Source organism: Morchella importuna (genome assembly GCF_003444635.1).
Source record: "Morchella importuna strain M04M26 chromosome Unknown Morimp01GS005, whole genome shotgun sequence".
In the NCBI taxonomy this organism is placed as follows: Eukaryota; Fungi; Ascomycota; class Pezizomycetes; order Pezizales; family Morchellaceae; genus Morchella; species Morchella importuna.
Genome location: NW_025763402.1, coordinates 435240 through 451474, shown reverse-complemented (window position 1 = coordinate 451474; position 16235 = coordinate 435240). Strand labels below are relative to the sequence as shown.

At 48.4% G+C, this 16235-nt stretch overlaps 3 protein-coding genes across 3 annotated transcripts; 1 reads left to right on the top strand and 2 right to left on the bottom strand.

Annotated features, from left to right (window-relative positions):
• Positions 1-4595: 4595 nt before the first annotated feature.
• Positions 4596-5867, top strand: LAJ45_02687 (uncharacterized protein; the record flags this gene model as incomplete). Its single annotated transcript, XM_046112278.1, has 4 exons — positions 4596-4701; positions 4770-5095; positions 5146-5735; positions 5819-5867. The coding sequence occupies 4 exons, from the start codon at positions 4596-4598 to the stop codon at positions 5865-5867; spliced, it is 1071 nt and encodes a 356-aa protein (XP_045974404.1).
• Positions 5868-7030: 1163 nt separating this feature from the next.
• On the bottom strand, positions 7031-8853 carry LAJ45_02686 (uncharacterized protein; the record flags this gene model as incomplete). Its single annotated transcript, XM_046112277.1, has 5 exons — positions 7031-7872; positions 7946-8280; positions 8343-8492; positions 8550-8744; positions 8810-8853. The coding sequence occupies 5 exons, from the start codon at positions 8851-8853 to the stop codon at positions 7031-7033; spliced, it is 1566 nt and encodes a 521-aa protein (XP_045974403.1).
• Positions 8854-14570: 5717 nt separating this feature from the next.
• Positions 14571-15698, bottom strand: LAJ45_02685 (uncharacterized protein; the record flags this gene model as incomplete). The annotated part of the gene is made up of 2 exons (XM_046112276.1): positions 14571-15533; positions 15588-15698. 2 exons carry the CDS (start codon positions 15696-15698, stop codon positions 14571-14573), a joined length of 1074 nt encoding a protein of 357 aa, XP_045974402.1.
• Positions 15699-16235: the final 537 nt, after the last annotated feature.

Sequence of the window (16235 nt, the reverse complement as noted above, 5' to 3'; positions counted from 1 at the left end):
ACCATTGCATGTACTGATACGGGGTTTAGGGAAAGTTAGTAGTGTTAATACAAAAGTTTTTGGAAGATAGCTGATAACCTCGCTAGCTAAATATAAGTGATGGATAAATGTTTTATTGGTATTTTTGTTGACGGTGTTCTTATAATAGCATTATATTATCACGGCCGGTCATAAGGGCGTTCACTGCTGTAGATGTATACTTCCTGCTCGTAATATACTAGTTAGAGCTTATGGGTTTATGATGTCGCGGATCAGTGCTCCCTCATAAATGGCCCGAGCTGTTAGAAGGAGGTGGTTGAGGTAATGATCAGTGCGAGCTTTGTCGCAGGACGAGTGATGGGACATGATGCTGGTGTTCAAGGATAATTTTTGATAATATTCTTTAAATAGCCAAAACAATAGGAAAGAGATTGTATTACATTTAGTTTATCTAAGTCTCGGGGGTTTTCAAGACCACGGCCGGATACGACAAGATACTGCTTCCAGAGTGGTCGGACGAGCATCACGAGCGATCACTCGGTCTTGGCATTGATTTACTGTTGAAAGGTAGGACGAGTCTTAGAGTTTTTCAATCGATATTGATGTCTAAAGCTAATACAAGCTATCTTGTAGAAATCTGGACTGGGCAGGGCACTATGAATTGGAATCCTCTTGACAGTGGGACCTTTACTATCCGATACCTGTTCGACACCTATTCGATACCTGTTCGACACCTATTCGACAGCTGTTCGACACCGTGACCTTACTGCCTTGAACGACACCTACATATCAACATCCACCGAGCGAAAATTTACGCTCGGAACCTACGCCTATAGTAAGCCCTTACCATCAAATAACTAATGTGATAGCCCCTAAGCTCTTGTCAGACCCTCGATATCACCCAGAGTCAAACAGTGGCGAGGAACTTAAGAACCATATGTAAAAATGCCCTCTCCCCTTTACATAGAAGGGAAGGGGGCATAGACATATGGGCGAGGAGACTTAACGCAAAAAGGTTCCCCGTATCTATACAGGAGAGGGCCGGGGAGAACTAAGGAAGCCCCCCCTCAAAAAAAAAAAAAAAATAGGGTCAGCTCCCCACCCCCACACGAAGAAGAGGGGCCGACCCCCAAAACACTACTGGGCCGAAGCCCCACCCAAACCACCGCCGCCCAGAGGCGGGTGTTGTGGCCCGGGTGGCCTACTAGCCATGGTGGTGTTCCCGCCCGGGGGTGGTTCCGGCCAACAACACCCACCCCGGGCCGAAGCGCCCACCCAGCCGCCAGATCTACAAACCCCCTTTCGGGGAGGGCCGGAAGTGCTGGCAACCATCTCTACTCCAAGAGAGAGTAGATAACTCCTATGATGCTGGAGAAGGCACGAGGATTGATATTGGTCTTATAAGTGCCGGTGCCAAGGATAAGTTTTACCCTTTGGCCGCTGTTTTCTCTAAGTGGTTAGGCAGCCTTGGTGGTTAAAAAAGTAGGTGCTTGGCGCAATTGCGTTAGAGAGGAGGATAAAGGGAAAGGTCAATGATAATTTTTACAAGATATGACAAGATTACTCAACACGACCATATCAGATTAGTATACAGCGAGGGACTTGTGGGTTTTTCTGGGCTGATAGAGAATTTTGGACTTGTGGGCAAAATCGGAGTTTGAAACATAAGTGTAGAGAAAATTTTAATTCCACCACACCAGTGTACGTCATATTCATCCCTTCCTATGCATAATCTATGTACTCAAGCCTAATGGTAGGCTTAATCAATTAATGGTGATATCTTGATCTTACTGAACTGACGCTGTCCCCTAATTACGGTCGAATGTGGGACTAAACCGAGTCTGATCATGACGTTTCACCCCCATCCATATTTACAGTATGGATAATCACGCCGGAGATATCACAGGATTGTTCTACGCAATATGGGGGACTCTTTTCCACATACGAAAACTACTGATGGAGGCAAGTCAGCCCATTCGAAAATTGGTATTTATGTTAGTTCTAAGTTCTAACCCAATCATGAATCAGTGCTATCCATTAACAGCCTTCGATAGCGTAAATAAACTCTAATATTGTAATATTCATGAATGAAAACGCCCTTCATGAACTAAATTTTATTCGTCAATCTCAAGACTAACTTACTCTTTTGCTAGTCTACCTTCTTTATCTACATTCGCTACTTTCGGATATAGTTAGGGCCAGTAGAGTAGAAACACGCATTAGTATGTTATCCGAGAAATTAAAGACATCTGGGAAGGCTATGTACTCCCTAAATATTGTTCTGCGTGTTTATAACCTTGGTGGGCCGACAAGATTTACATGTGGGTGGCCCCTTTGTTGATACATGGTCAATGGTTCAATCCATAGCACGTATGACGAATTCACCTGGCTGGAAATGATATTTAGACGCCAAGGCCGGTCGGAGGCGCATAACCGGTTTAGGTACTCTAGTACATATTAATGCTGTCATAGTCCTCAGTTTATCAACTAAATAACCTCATTTCCAGGACGGCCAGCAGAGAAAGGTGTTTAATTCTCTCAATGTAATCTTATATAGAGAGGAGCTCTCTAAACGCTGACATTGCCAAATATCGTTCCGTTACAACGGCCGTTTCCCCAAAACTCAGTTAAGAGGAGATCGTGAATGTTTGGCAAGCCACTTTTGGACGGAATTTTCAATTGGGTGTTGGAACGGAGTTTTGGAAAAGTAGGTAGGGCCTATTTTCAGGCGTTGCAATCACCAAATCCTAAAACCCTCACAACTTGTATTTGATCGTTCTGAGGACTCAAACGTTTGCAACCACCTAAGCCATTACATAACGGAGTTTAAATAGACCATTAATTATCATATATCACTTTTGAATGCTGTGCTTAAGAATACGCCCTCGAATACATAGAATACAATTATTCTTTACGAGTATTAATTTCTCATACCAATGATGATGATACCATGCAGGCCAAGGTTACCCTAATCATGCAGGGCGGTCTTAGGTATTTTCATCTAGTTTTAACACCTCTCACAGTCGTTAGCAAAAAAAATCTATTATTATTATATATAGCTCACTCTTGGCATTTTTTTATTAATTCTTAATAACGCTGTTCACTACTGTACTCTACACAGAGCTCCTCCACCGCTTTCAACCGAACCCATCTACAGTCGTTAACCGTCGCTTGACGAATACGAACAGGGGATTTTGGGCCAAAAGAAATTAAAAGAACTGGAGATCTCGCAGCTTGGCTGTTGCTTGACCGTTCCTTTGGAATCCCTGTTCGTCAAGTGGTAGTATTCGTCAAGAGACGGTGAACGACTGAACAATATGACCGATCGTGAACTTAGACCGTTCTGCCTATTAATATTGGACATATTGAGAATCCTTTTGGCGTTTCGGGACTGGGTCTGCGTACCACCAAAATATGGTTGTTATGCACGATCTACGCCCATATGCATCTACATACATGCCATATCCCATGGACGGCCAGTCCGAACCGGAAGAAAGAATTAGCTAGATAAAGTAGTTGTGCTGTGCTGTGCTCAACGCCGTGAGTGCTCAGCGCCGTGAACGTTTATTCTCTGATTGAGTCGACTATCTGTACCGGGTGTTGAGTGTAAGTGATCAGAATCTGATAAGTGAATGTTGCGGTGAATACGTGTGTTTTGTCTTAACAGATTCTGATCACTTTTCGCTACACCCTAGTACACGTTAACGCGCTGCACGAGTGAATGTCAGCATGCAGAGCGCAAGTGTTTACTGGTTGAGGTTACTTTTGTGATTGTGAGTTGGACTGATCGTCTAAGGGATTGCTACCTAGAAAAAGAAAATCAAGAGGGCGAAGACAAGGCATTCAGTGCATTTTAACTTATTTTGATTCGCCCGGAAAAGCACCCGCGGGCGGCTAGGTTTCCTTCACAAGCCGTCACTCGCACCTAGAACCAGCGCCTTCCAGACTAATCGCCCTATTGCAGCTCAATAAATGCATCTTCTCTATTCCCTATTATAGCGATTAGTGCTGATTATCTATATAGATTGCCTCTTGGAGCACCTTCGTCGGTGTGTACACACATGCACGTAGTTTCCTGCAAAGTGCACTCTCGATCATTGGAACTTTTTCAGGCAATCAGCTAACGGACCTGTGTGGTTGGAGCTTGGTAGACGTTTTCGCCCCTCTTTTTCCAACCGGACAGCTCGCCATTTTGGGAAATCAAATATTGGGGGCCTTGCCAGCACGATAGGCAAACATTTATCTCAGCCTCATATATGTAGTTCATGAGCTGTCATATCTGAATATAAGAGGGGCCCGGTCCGTGGAGTACAGTACCCCCAACATCACCCCCAGCGGTCTCATCGCCCTAGAGAACCTCATGTATTCCAAAGCCCTATACATCTCCTATCTCTTTCTTACCATAAATTCCTCCACCGGACTCAAAATGAAAGGAGCCAAAGACGGTGAAGCCAAGGACATGGGAATCGGATCCCCCTATACAGCACAGCGTAAGATGGCTCCATCACCGTTGAATATATATATATCATCGTGTGTAAAAGCTTTGTGTGCTTTCAGGTGCTAACCCACCAAGCTTAGGCACAATGGGTTCCATGACGGGCCCCATAGCCGCCATCATGCTCGCCGGAAAGACCGGCTCCGGCAAGAGCAGCTTCGTCAGGATGCTTGGTGGCCTCGACGTTAATGGAAACGAGCCAGTTTCCGATGGCGGGCTCGAATCCTGTACCTACCGCCCCCCTCCATGCAGTCATAGTCAGGCTTAGGGGCTTTCCACTAACGCATATACACAGGCACGACGAAGCCTACGACCTACGTGACCAGGTACAACGGCCGCACTGTGCTGCTCCTGGACACGCCGGGTTTTGATGACTCGGCTCTCGACAATCTCGCGATCCTCACCGATATCGTGTCGAACCTCTACATATGGGCGCTGCAAGACAAGGAGATACACACGCATGGCGTGGTCTTCCTTCACGACATCAGCGAGACACGCTTCGGCGGCAGCCAGCAGAAGACGCTGCAGCTACTCAAAAGCATGTGTGGGCCGGAGGCGATGGGGAATGTCATCATCGGGACGACAATGTGGTCCGATAACGGGACGAAGCGCCAGGCACAGGTGAAGAGGGAGGGCGAATTTCTACAGAAACATTGGGGGGTATCCTCAAGACAATCAGAGTGCCGGACGGTGATGAGGATGTGGCGAAATCGATTATAGGGGACTTGTTGGCGAGGCCGCCGACAAAGCTGCTGGTGCAGACAGAGCTGCTGATACCGCCACATACGTGTGAGGCGACGACGGTGGGGAGGATCGCGATACCCGAGGGGAAGCGGGAGGCTGAGAGGTTAGCAAAGGAGATGGAGGAGCAGAAGCTGGAGGCTGAGAGGCTAGCGAAGGAGAAGGAGGAGCAGAGGGAGAAGGAGAGAGTAGAGGATCGCAAGAGATATGAGGAGGAACAAGAGAGAAGCAGGAAGGAAATGGAAGATCGTCTTGAGGAAGAGCAAAAAAAAAATGCTGAAGAGCGGGAAAAAAGAGAGGAGGAGCATCAGAGGGAACGTGAGGAGTACGCAGAGAAGCAAAGGAAGGAAAGGGAGGAGTACCAAAGGAAGCAGGAGGAAGATAGAGAAAGGTATGAGAGAGAAAGGGCTGAGGATAGAAGGAGACAAGATGAGGCGATTGCAGCGGCAAATAGAAGAGCCGAGGAAGCGATAAGGCGTGCCCAGGAGGAGCTCGACGACGACGGCTGGTGCCCAATCATGTAAGCCTTTCAATTACAGACCTTTATATACATTCGTAATGCCCGAAATCAAGGTTATTCACTGCTGCGAAATTGTCATGTAGTTTCCGTCTTGTCACAATGATTGTAGGGAAGGCGCTTGGGGTTTTATAATCACTGATCCTCTTATGGTAACATTCCTGTGCCCTGGATTATATATGTGATGTAATATGCGGGTCTGGGTAACAGATGATATTTGAATATAGGCGCCGGCGCGTTGAACCCCTACGATAGCCCTGATAATGGAAGGGAACTGATTGTTTGGACGAAAGGGATCCGGGGCGAGGCTACATGTATAATTCTCGTTTCAAAAATCATGGGACAACGCAACCGCGAGTTGCTATGGGGGCTTGTCCCAGGATTTTTGACATGGAGTTATACATACATGTAGCATGTTGTGTGGTAATGATCTCAAAGACATGTTTTAGCAGCGGATGCTTTTTAATTTGATATTCTCTGTATATACATGTATATACATTTTTACTCATACCCAGACATCCGTGATCATGATGCACCACTACATGTATATACATACGTGTATGTACTCGTATCTTCCTGACGTTTTTGAACTGGGGTCACTATGTATTGCATATACTAAAATCATTAGCTTGGCGTATTTTGTATGCAATATTGTCCACAAACGTCAGGAAAATACGAGTATATTGTATCGACTACATGTATCATGTAAGAAATAGCTCTAGTCTTGATACAGTACACTACATGTACATGTAGTGCAGTATGGTATTTTAATTAAGCCTTTTCACCCTAAGCTTTAAACTTAACCTTAACCTTAACCCGGATGCACGCATGTAGTATGTACCTACATGTACTCTAGAGTAGTGAAACCTTATTCCCAGCCCCGCTCCTGCACTGCCTTCCCGCCCACCCGCTAGCTGTGTGTGCTATGCACGTAGTAAAGACGCCCCCCCCCCCCCCCGCCTCTCCATTCTCACCCCCAAAATCACTACATCGCTATCAACCATCCCCCACCAGACTCCATAATCGAGATATATACCGCCAGTCCGTCAATCCCACCCCCCCGATTAGAGCTCCTCCTTCACGCCCCCGCATCGGGGACTTAATTAGCGCCTTATTACACCCTGCAATTGGACCTAGCTTTTTTGTCCCTTCTATATATGTAGCTGAGCTCCATCACGCAGATCCCAATATCACAACCCCAGCCCAGCCCAGCCCAGCCCAGATACCCTGACAGAATAAACATTAAATAACCACGGTTAACCACGGCTAACTAACCACCCAACTATCTATCTATCTATCTACACAATCTCTACGCCCTCCCAGTCACTCTCTGGCACGACCAACTCAGCTTTCGACTTCCTCGCCCTCTTGGGCTTCGCCGCACCCTGCCCGTCGGGTGGTTGCTCACCCTTTCGTGGCCGCCCTCGGGGCTTCTTGAGAGCTGCCATTTCCTCTACAGGCTCAGGCTCAGGCCCAGGCTCGGGGTCAGTGGCTTTCTTCGACCGCCCTCGGGGCTTCTTGACTACTGCCACGTCCTTGACGGCTAGAACTACAGCCTCAGTCTCGGACTCGGGGTCGGCGACCTTCTTTGGCCGCCCTCTAGCCTTCTTAACTGGCCTACTCTCCTCCTCATCCTCCTCTATCTTTATCTTCACCTCCTTCACCACCTCTTCTTCAGCCACAGCTTGAAGCGTCTTCTTCTTCGTCGTCCGCTTCTGCTTGGTCCCTTCCGCTACACCACTTCTCTCTGCTGCTGTTGCCTTTTTAGTAGTGCGCGCGGTTTTGCGCCCCTTGCTGGCCTTTTCGCTCTCGGCCTTTTCGCTCTCGGCCTCGCTGATGGCGAGGTCGCTGCCGGGGTCACCGTCGCTGTCTTCGATTACACTGGGGAGCCGCCGCATCCGCGGTGGTTTGGCGGGCTTTTTGGTGATTCGCTTTGACTGCTTCTTTTTCTTTTTCGCTGCTGGCTCTGGATCGTCGCTCACGACGGAGTCTGTGTCGGTGTCGAGGTCAGCCATTTCCTCGTCTATGAGGTCTTGCTCCTCCTCCTCCTCCTCTTCTTCTTCTTGGTCCTCTTCTGCGGCGCCCTTTTTCTTTTTCTTCGGCTTCGCCTTTGTCCGTGTCCGCACGCTGAGCTCCTTCACTAGATCCACCCACTGCGTCACACCCCCACACCCCGGACACGCCCCCTCCACCGGCAACACCTCCCCCCTCACCTCCGCCCCACCTCGCCGTCCAAAAATACCCCGCAAGACACCCCACATGCGCCACATGCGCGCACTCCCCATGCGGGCACACCACCGCCGTCTCCTGCCTCGCCTCCCCCTTACACACCGCACACACCACCACCGCCTTACCCCCCAGCACCTCCCGCGCCTTATCCAAATGCGCCCCCAACCCCCCCTCGAAATCCAGCCCCTGCAGGCCCCCCACACCACTCGCACTCCATAGCCGCTTCACGGGCCCGTCTCCCTCGCGCACGCGCTCGTCCAGCGCGACGGCAAGGCCCCGCCGCAGCGGTGTGCTCTCGCGAGAGCACCACAGCTCCCAGCTGCGGTGGACGTCGGCGGCGAAGAAGCGGACGGCGAGAGGCCAGCGCGCGAAGGCGCGCACGCGGAGGAGGAGGTGCAGGCCTTGGAGGCGTGAGGTGAGGCTGGTGGGGCGTAGAGTTTTGTGCGGCCGCTGCGGGTGGGGCGGCGGATGGCGGCGAGGCGTAGGGGGGTGGGGATCTTGGTGCTGATGTGCGGGTGCTGCCAGGCCCATCTGGGTGTGTGTGTTAGCCGGGAGGGGGGAAGGGGAATTTTTTTGGGGGGGGGTTACTCGAATTGGAGTGCGGCGAGACTGGATGGGAAGCCGGCGACGATGCACACCATCTCCCAGGGTTGGTATCTTCTGCGGCTGGTGCGCTTGGCGCCGCCGCGCTGCTCACCGTTGTGTTGGGCGAGGCGGCGGCGGGGGTGTGGTGTCGAGCCGATGTAGAGGGTTTTTGGGGAGACGGTGGAGCGGAGGAGGTAGCTGTTGTGGGGGTGGTGAGTATTGATGCCCCCGTGGAGAAGGGAAGGGGGAGGAGAGGTGCTTACGCGCAGTAGAAGGTCTGGATGGGCTTGAGGTCTTTCTGCGGCATTGTGGACGGTGGGTGGCGAGGTGGCATGAGGGGTGGTGGTGGTGGTGTTGGAGGTTTGGGGTGTGTGAGGGTGGTGGTTGTGAGAGAGGTTTGGGTTGTGGTGTCGTGGAATCGGGGATCTGCACAGGGTTGTGTGGTTGCATGGATCTGATCTGATCTGATCTGGTCAGATCTGGTTGCACCTGCGCTGCACACCCAACAACCGACCGAGTAATCATGGAACGGTGTGTTTTCTGACAGCCCATCTATGACATGTAGCAGTGTCGTATATAGGTGCTCTGCAGGTCTGGGGTGATCAGTTTGTGCACCACATCTAACTAACTATAGGTAATAATATTGAGAGTGGGGTTGGTTGCTTTAATTAAAGGTTGGCCATTAACGTGTTTCACCGGGAAAGCGATCATCACCGGGAAAGCAACCGAACCTCACAAAATGAGGTTGTGGGCACCAAAGCACAATATATGAAGGCAGGCACATATAAGAGGGTTCAGTGTGCCCTTTCCGAATCCTGGAGTTACTTTATAATGAATATAAACCAAAATTTGGTAAAGTCGATAAAGCTTACACTCCCTAACCCAGTCAACGACCTCTCTGAAACAATACTCTCGCTAGATAGAGGTATGGTGCGCCCACGCTTAAAGGTAGCGGGTCGCGACGAAATGTCAATCGCTTAAGGCTTTGCTACGAAAAATGGTAAAAAAAAGCGGAAAGATAGAACTCTAGTTCAAGAGATGAAGTTTTAGTTCTATCTTTGCAGATTTTTGATATCTGTCTGGGTTGAAAAGCCTTAGCAAGTTGAAATTGTGTATTTTTGTATGTAAAATGCGCCAAGACTGAACAAAGTGGAACAGTATTATACCCATTTATACCCACAGAAAAGCAAACCTGACTGATCCGTGGCAGTAATGCAGCAGAACGGCTAGAAATGGGCTCTCTTATTGGCCCATGAGGCCCTATTGCAGCCACAATTGTTCCACTTCCGTATGCCACCATATCACCTTTAAGAGTGTGCGCACCATAAATCATGTCAAAAATATTGGGAGACATCTAAATAACACCTCTGGCTACTTGGCTCTGTAATTGTATATAAATTCGGCTTTCTTCAGCAACTTTGGATCATCCCGTTGTCACCCTTGATTGCTTTCCCGGTGACGATCGCTTTCCCGGTGAAACACGTTACTCTCCATCATTTATAGCAATTTCTGCGGCCGCTGCAGGATATCTGTCTGTGGAGATATCTGGCCAGCTTGTAACCGGGACGAATTGGGTGGTTGCTTAGCCGAGTGACAGTTCATGACCGGAAGACTATCCCTTTGCGTGTACTCAGTCGTATGTAGCGAAAAATACCGCCTACCTGCCCCCCCCCCCCCCCCCCGAAAAAAAAGTTTTGTGCGGCTTTGCTGACAGGTCCTGTCATCTCTTCTCTCTTATAGAATAATAAATCTCCCATATATACAAATCTAATTCGGTTCTTGTCTACTACTAGCTAGCTGTCGCTCTCTGTGGGTGCCGGTAGAGGATTGCAACGAGAGCTAGAGCTAGAGGGGTATGCCTTTCCCATAATCTGCTTCTCTTTTTCAATTCCTCTTGTTCCAGTGGCGCGCTCTCCCTTCCTCGATCATTTTTTCTGGAGGATAGGCCTGTTGAACCTTGGGGTCTAAGTATCAATATCCAGGCCCCTCTTTTTGGCTTGGCCGTCCAGATTAGGGACGCGATGATAGAGATTATTTCACCTACTAAGAGAAAATTCATAAAAACTGTCGGAAGTTGAGCAGGCTCATATATATGGTGGCGCTAATTACTTGCTATGAAGGGTTCACAGTGCCGGACACTTACTTTATTTACCTGAGAGTGGTATCCATAACAACGGGATTAGCGTTGGATCCTTGATCATGAATTATCACTCGATGCGGTTGTCTCAACTGCATGCTCGTAGGCGGGCTGTTAATTTGCCAGGTATATAAGGTCTGTCTGTGGGTACGGCATGATGTGTGGATATGGGCTTTGGTGATATGATTTCGGGTGTGTGATCTGCCGGTAATGCGTATCTACGCTTTGGCGTCTACTTGCGTTATCTGTGTGTGGTGGAGGGCGGGGGAAAGTTTCCGGATGGTACTTGGCGCGTGGCTACGGGCACTCAGTAGCGAGGGGGTGAGAATTTATGTGGGGAATTACATGTATATATGTACTTATGCTTTATTGTCTCCGAGATCTAGGGCTTGGTCTTGCAGCTCGCCCAGCAGGTTGTTCGTTGCATTCTAGCTAGGAGAAGCACCTCCGGAGAGTGGGCCACACCCTACGTTTAATATAGGAGAGTGGCCATGGTGGTGGGATCCGGGGCCATGTAGCTTAGAAGCGAGACGAGTCATTTTCATGTACTCAAGGTGGCCTGCTACTGATCTGCATTGTGCACCTGTCTTCCGGGCCCTCCGCCTGTCATACGTACGTATTCTGCCATTGACTTCTGCACTTGGTGCATGATGCACCGTGCATACATGCATCGTGTTGTACATTAGGCTCCGGAAAATCTCCGAGGCTCATAAAGATTTCGGAGACAAATAAAGTCGCCGGATAGCGTGTTCTGGTCCATCTGTGAATTCGGTCCATCTGTGAATTCATTCCATCCAGAGGGCGAGAAGACTAGCCCAAGTCAATTTTGAAATGGACCTGTAAGTCAATGAGTTACGAGTGGACATGCAGTGCTCACGGTCCGCCCGTTGATCGGTGATTGGACTGCGTAGTCTAGTAGTTCTTATCTATGACCAAAGCCTCTTTGGGGCGAGGCGTTAGTACGGAGAACAAATAATAGAAGAGTTAGTGTATGCCATAAAGTCATTAATATGAAAGGTATGATAGAACACTGAAAGCGAGACCATAAAGGATCTTCTTTCATAGAAGAAAAGTACAAAAAATACTGCAAATTCGCAGGTCCGATATCTACTACTCCCACCCCTGCGACCTTCGATAGGAGGAGCAGGAAGAACCTCTCGGCGTCTAGCGCGCAGGCGAGTTGTGCAGAGAAAAGTAGTCAGACCACTCGTCTATGAGGGTTCTTGGCTACCAGTGACAGTTGAACGCCAAGAACGGTTACAGACGCTAGTGCGGGGGGTCTTCGTCCAGCACCACCGCCGTTTCGGCCGTCTGAGTTCACGATGTGTCGGAAAAACTCATAGTCAGATTTCACCCTTCTATATATACAAAATAGAAAAATTCGAATTTAAAGTATACAGCTAAAACTCGATTGTCTTGTGAACAGTACAGTGGGTTAATTGGGCGGATTGGACTCGAATAGAAGCAGAACTCAATCAATAAACAGAAGCAGAAGTTTCCGTGAACATGGTATGTTTAATAATAGGTGCAGATTATGTCTGTCCCGATTAACTTAGTGAGGAATCTCGTATCCCCATATACCGACATATGATCACTCTACCCCGCCAGGAGGTATGAATACGACAATTGCAAGAGTGAATGAGGAGGATAATAGTAGTTGGTAGCCAAAACTACATGTATATACCACGTTTATGTGAAGTGGATATACTGTGAGGCCTAAGGTTAATCATTGGTAGCGCGGACGGGCGAAATATAAAAATAAATTACGGCTCACCTACAAACCCATAAGTTAATTTGAAAATGGACCACCACCTCATGCACTCAAGGCCTTCAAAGATAGACAGCATTAATTCCCGACGGGACCAGAACAGCGTGCTCTAGTCCGGAGCGTTTTCGCAGTGTTTTCGGGGGCTTTTCGTAGCGTTTTTTACTCGGAATGTTTTCGTAGGGTTTTCGCAGAGATGTCGTAGAGATGTAGAGCTTCGGAGCATTTTCGTGGAGTTTTCGCGGTATTTCCGGGGCGTTTTCCGGAGCGTTCTGCATGTAAATACCCCCCGAAAACCTCCCGTCCCAAGCAAAGATACTCCCCGTAAAGTAAAGCGTCCATTCCAGATAAAATACGATCCGGAAACCCTCCGTTCGACCAATAAAAAACTCTCCATTGATTTATGTCTCCGAATAATAAGTCGCCGACGCTTTGAATTGAGTAAAGCCACGCTCCCGGATTCACTAAACTCCACAATTGATGCTGTATTCTGCCAGGTAAGTGGTGGTCCCACCTTTGGTGAGACCAGCTAGAACGAGGCGGGGCGGGTGCTGCATCGAGAAGAGAATATCCTCGGGCTTGACACAAAGCGCTTTGACTTCGTATAGCATACTGACAATGCCTCAATGGGTGCATGCATGCATTCCGAGAGATGGAGTACCTATTATCTGGAGGTCTCGAAGTATGAAGATAAAGTTTTTAAGTAAAAGAGGGAGAGGCATAAGACTTGTACTTATGAAGAAAGATAGTTGTTCCGTCAATAGTAATATGGTCTAAATAAGAAAGTTAGAAAATAGGAAAGATTGAAATAAGTGATCAAAACGAATGAAAATTGCACCGACTCCGTCGGGCTAGTAGAAGTGGGCTAACCAGGACTCCTCAGTAACGTGGAATGTGAGATGATCAATATTGCCTAATAAAACCGCTATAGGTTAGTTTGAGTAGAGGAGAGCGGGGTAGATGTGAAGCAGATGTCAGAATAAACTTTTGCAGTATAGGCTGCACGTAGAAGACGTTACCATCCGGCGGGGGCGGGCTCATAAGCAGGGCAACTTCCACGCCACACTACCGCAGCCGAGCACTAGTTCAACCCCACTCTTGTCTCATCCCATCCCACCTCCTCTCATCCACCTCACCTACACCCCACCTTCATCCCATCTCTCAACACAATAACACACCTCATCTCTTGTTTACACCCTCCACATTCATTACAACACACAAGAACAGAATCTAACACGCCAACCTAGCTCACCAAAGAACGAACAGTCTCAAGCACCACAGAAAAGCGACTTCGCCGAACCGCCTAGATTTATTTACCACAGAGAATCAGAGACCTCAACGTGGATACCAAAATAGGGGGATCGGTAATACTTGAGTCGGGCCGAGATGCATGCCCGCGTTGGCTGTTGTGTTGAGATACTGGTATTTGCGTACACTCTAAAACGCGAGTGATATTCTGTGGATGGAATTATAACCCATAACCACCGAACAGCAAAAACACTACACCTTATTTAATAGCGCCAGCCTTCCATCAGAAGCCGAGAAGCGCAAACAAAACCACAGTAGAGAGAATTAAAAAAAAAGGATCAGCAGCAGCAAATATTTATATCATCCCTCATCACTGTTGAACCGGTTGGACAGCCGGTCATGTGTGCTACATACTACAACTACAGCCTTACCAAAAACCAGTACTAGCCACTTTAATAATGGAGATGAGAAGGCAACTTTTTTTCGATACCAAGGCCGACTCTATGGTGTTAAGGATGACTCGAAAATCGATACCTCTTGCGCGATAAGATACGAGAACTCGGCGGTACATGCACAGGTTCAAATAGTGTGGATAAGAATGGACTTTATTTACTCTTGTCATCTCCACCAACCAGTTGTCTTTAGCATTTTATATCTTGTCACGAGAAGTTCTCCGAGAACTTATCTCGTCACCCCCCACTACAAGCAACCATCTCTACCGCTTTTAACTTCTGCAGATGCCAAATATACGAAAAATTCATCATCGATTAGTTCGTTTGCTATATTAATTACAAGCACACAGATATCATAAAGAAAATATCACTAGCCCTGAGCATATACAGCTCTCCCACTAATTAAACTTAGCTCTACATCCCTAAACCACCATGGCACCATTTTTAAAATCGATAACTTCAGTCGAGCCAAAAGCGTCAACAGCATCCCCTTCAAATTTGCCCTTCACAGTAATATACCCCGTGTAAGTAGACACCAGTCCGACTGACCCAACCATCTCCTGATCCTTCCTCACACTCTCAATCCTCAATGCCTCTTCGCCAAACTTCACCGTCCATGCAGTAGCATAAACCACATTGTTGAGCCTTGTTGACTTATACCCGCCATTACTATAGTCCGGCTCAAACTCAATCGCCCTCACATCCAGCGCCCCATCCGCCCTCCTAATCGTCGCGAACCTAGTCCTCTGGTATGGGATCTCGCTATCCGCCGCCCAGATACTCAACTTGACCCCTCCACCGAGGTGAGCATGGAACCACGTGAAGTTCCCTGTGAGAGGAAGGCCGGCTCCCCATTGGCGGTCAAACCAGGTGAACGAGTTATCCTCATCAATCGTGAGCTCCTCGCCATCACCAATCTGGAGAGTCCCCGTTGTGAACGCGGAGGGCACGCTGTACTGGTATGTAGGGGCGAGGCCGAGCAAGAAACCTCCCGCGCCGGCATTATAAATGATTGGAGAGGTGGGCTGGAAGGTGATGTTGTAAGAGAATTGAGGGTCCTTGGCCCACGTGTGGAAAGCGGGGAGACCGTCGGATCCAATGGCTTTGAAGCCGTACTGCGTTGGAATGCTGACATTTAGGAGCCCGCCAACACTGATGGCGGGGACATTCACGATGGGGATATAGAATTGTTTGTAGAGTGATAGTGTGTCTAGGTCGAGAAGGGAAGCTCGGATTAGGCCTGGGGCAGTCATGAGGTGGGAGATTAGGAGATAATTTGTGTTGTTGGAGGATTTGAGATAGGTGGCAGCCCACCAAGAGCCAGTTCCGGTGTCAGTGGATGAAGCGAGAGGCTGGCGGAGGTCATAAAGCGCCGGGAAACTGATCTAATATTGGGATGTCAGTATATCTTTCCAGGCTCATTCTTTGGAAATACGTACTCCGAGTGGTGTATCGAGAGAACTAGTTCTTTCCGGGATGAAGGCAGGAATTGATCCCCCATAGACAACGGCTACGGAGGTGAGGAGTAGGGAGCTGGAGAGAAACTTCATTTTTTCTTGGTGTCTTTCTTGATTATATCTCCCACGGTGATATCGTTCTGGAGATAATATATCTGAGATGGAACCACGGTCAAGTTGGGAGGGGGGCACTAGACGTTATTTATGGCCAAATACCAATACGGGTCAATGTCCTTGCCATGCCGGAAGCTTTCTTCCGGCCCGTGGGTAGCCCAAGCCACGAAAGAACCCAACCGGCCAGGCCCCCGAAAAATTAGATAGCGCAAACTCTCACACACACACACAGCAGGAGGACCCTTACAGAATAGTTTGACCAATTGGCTAGGACTGACAGCAAGTGTCTTAAATAATTAGGCAGATAGTTGGCTTTGCATCCCGAATCATGCAGGAAGTGTTCGTTCAGTCGAGGCTTGAGAGATATGTACATATGGGTTTCCCTTGATAAAGCAGCATTCAAAGCGACTATAATTGAGTCAGGTAGCAGCCAACCCCTGATCGATCTGCTGATAGATCTTAGAACAAAAATCAATTGGTGCGGCCATGCCCAGTCAATACTGACCACGGCGTGAT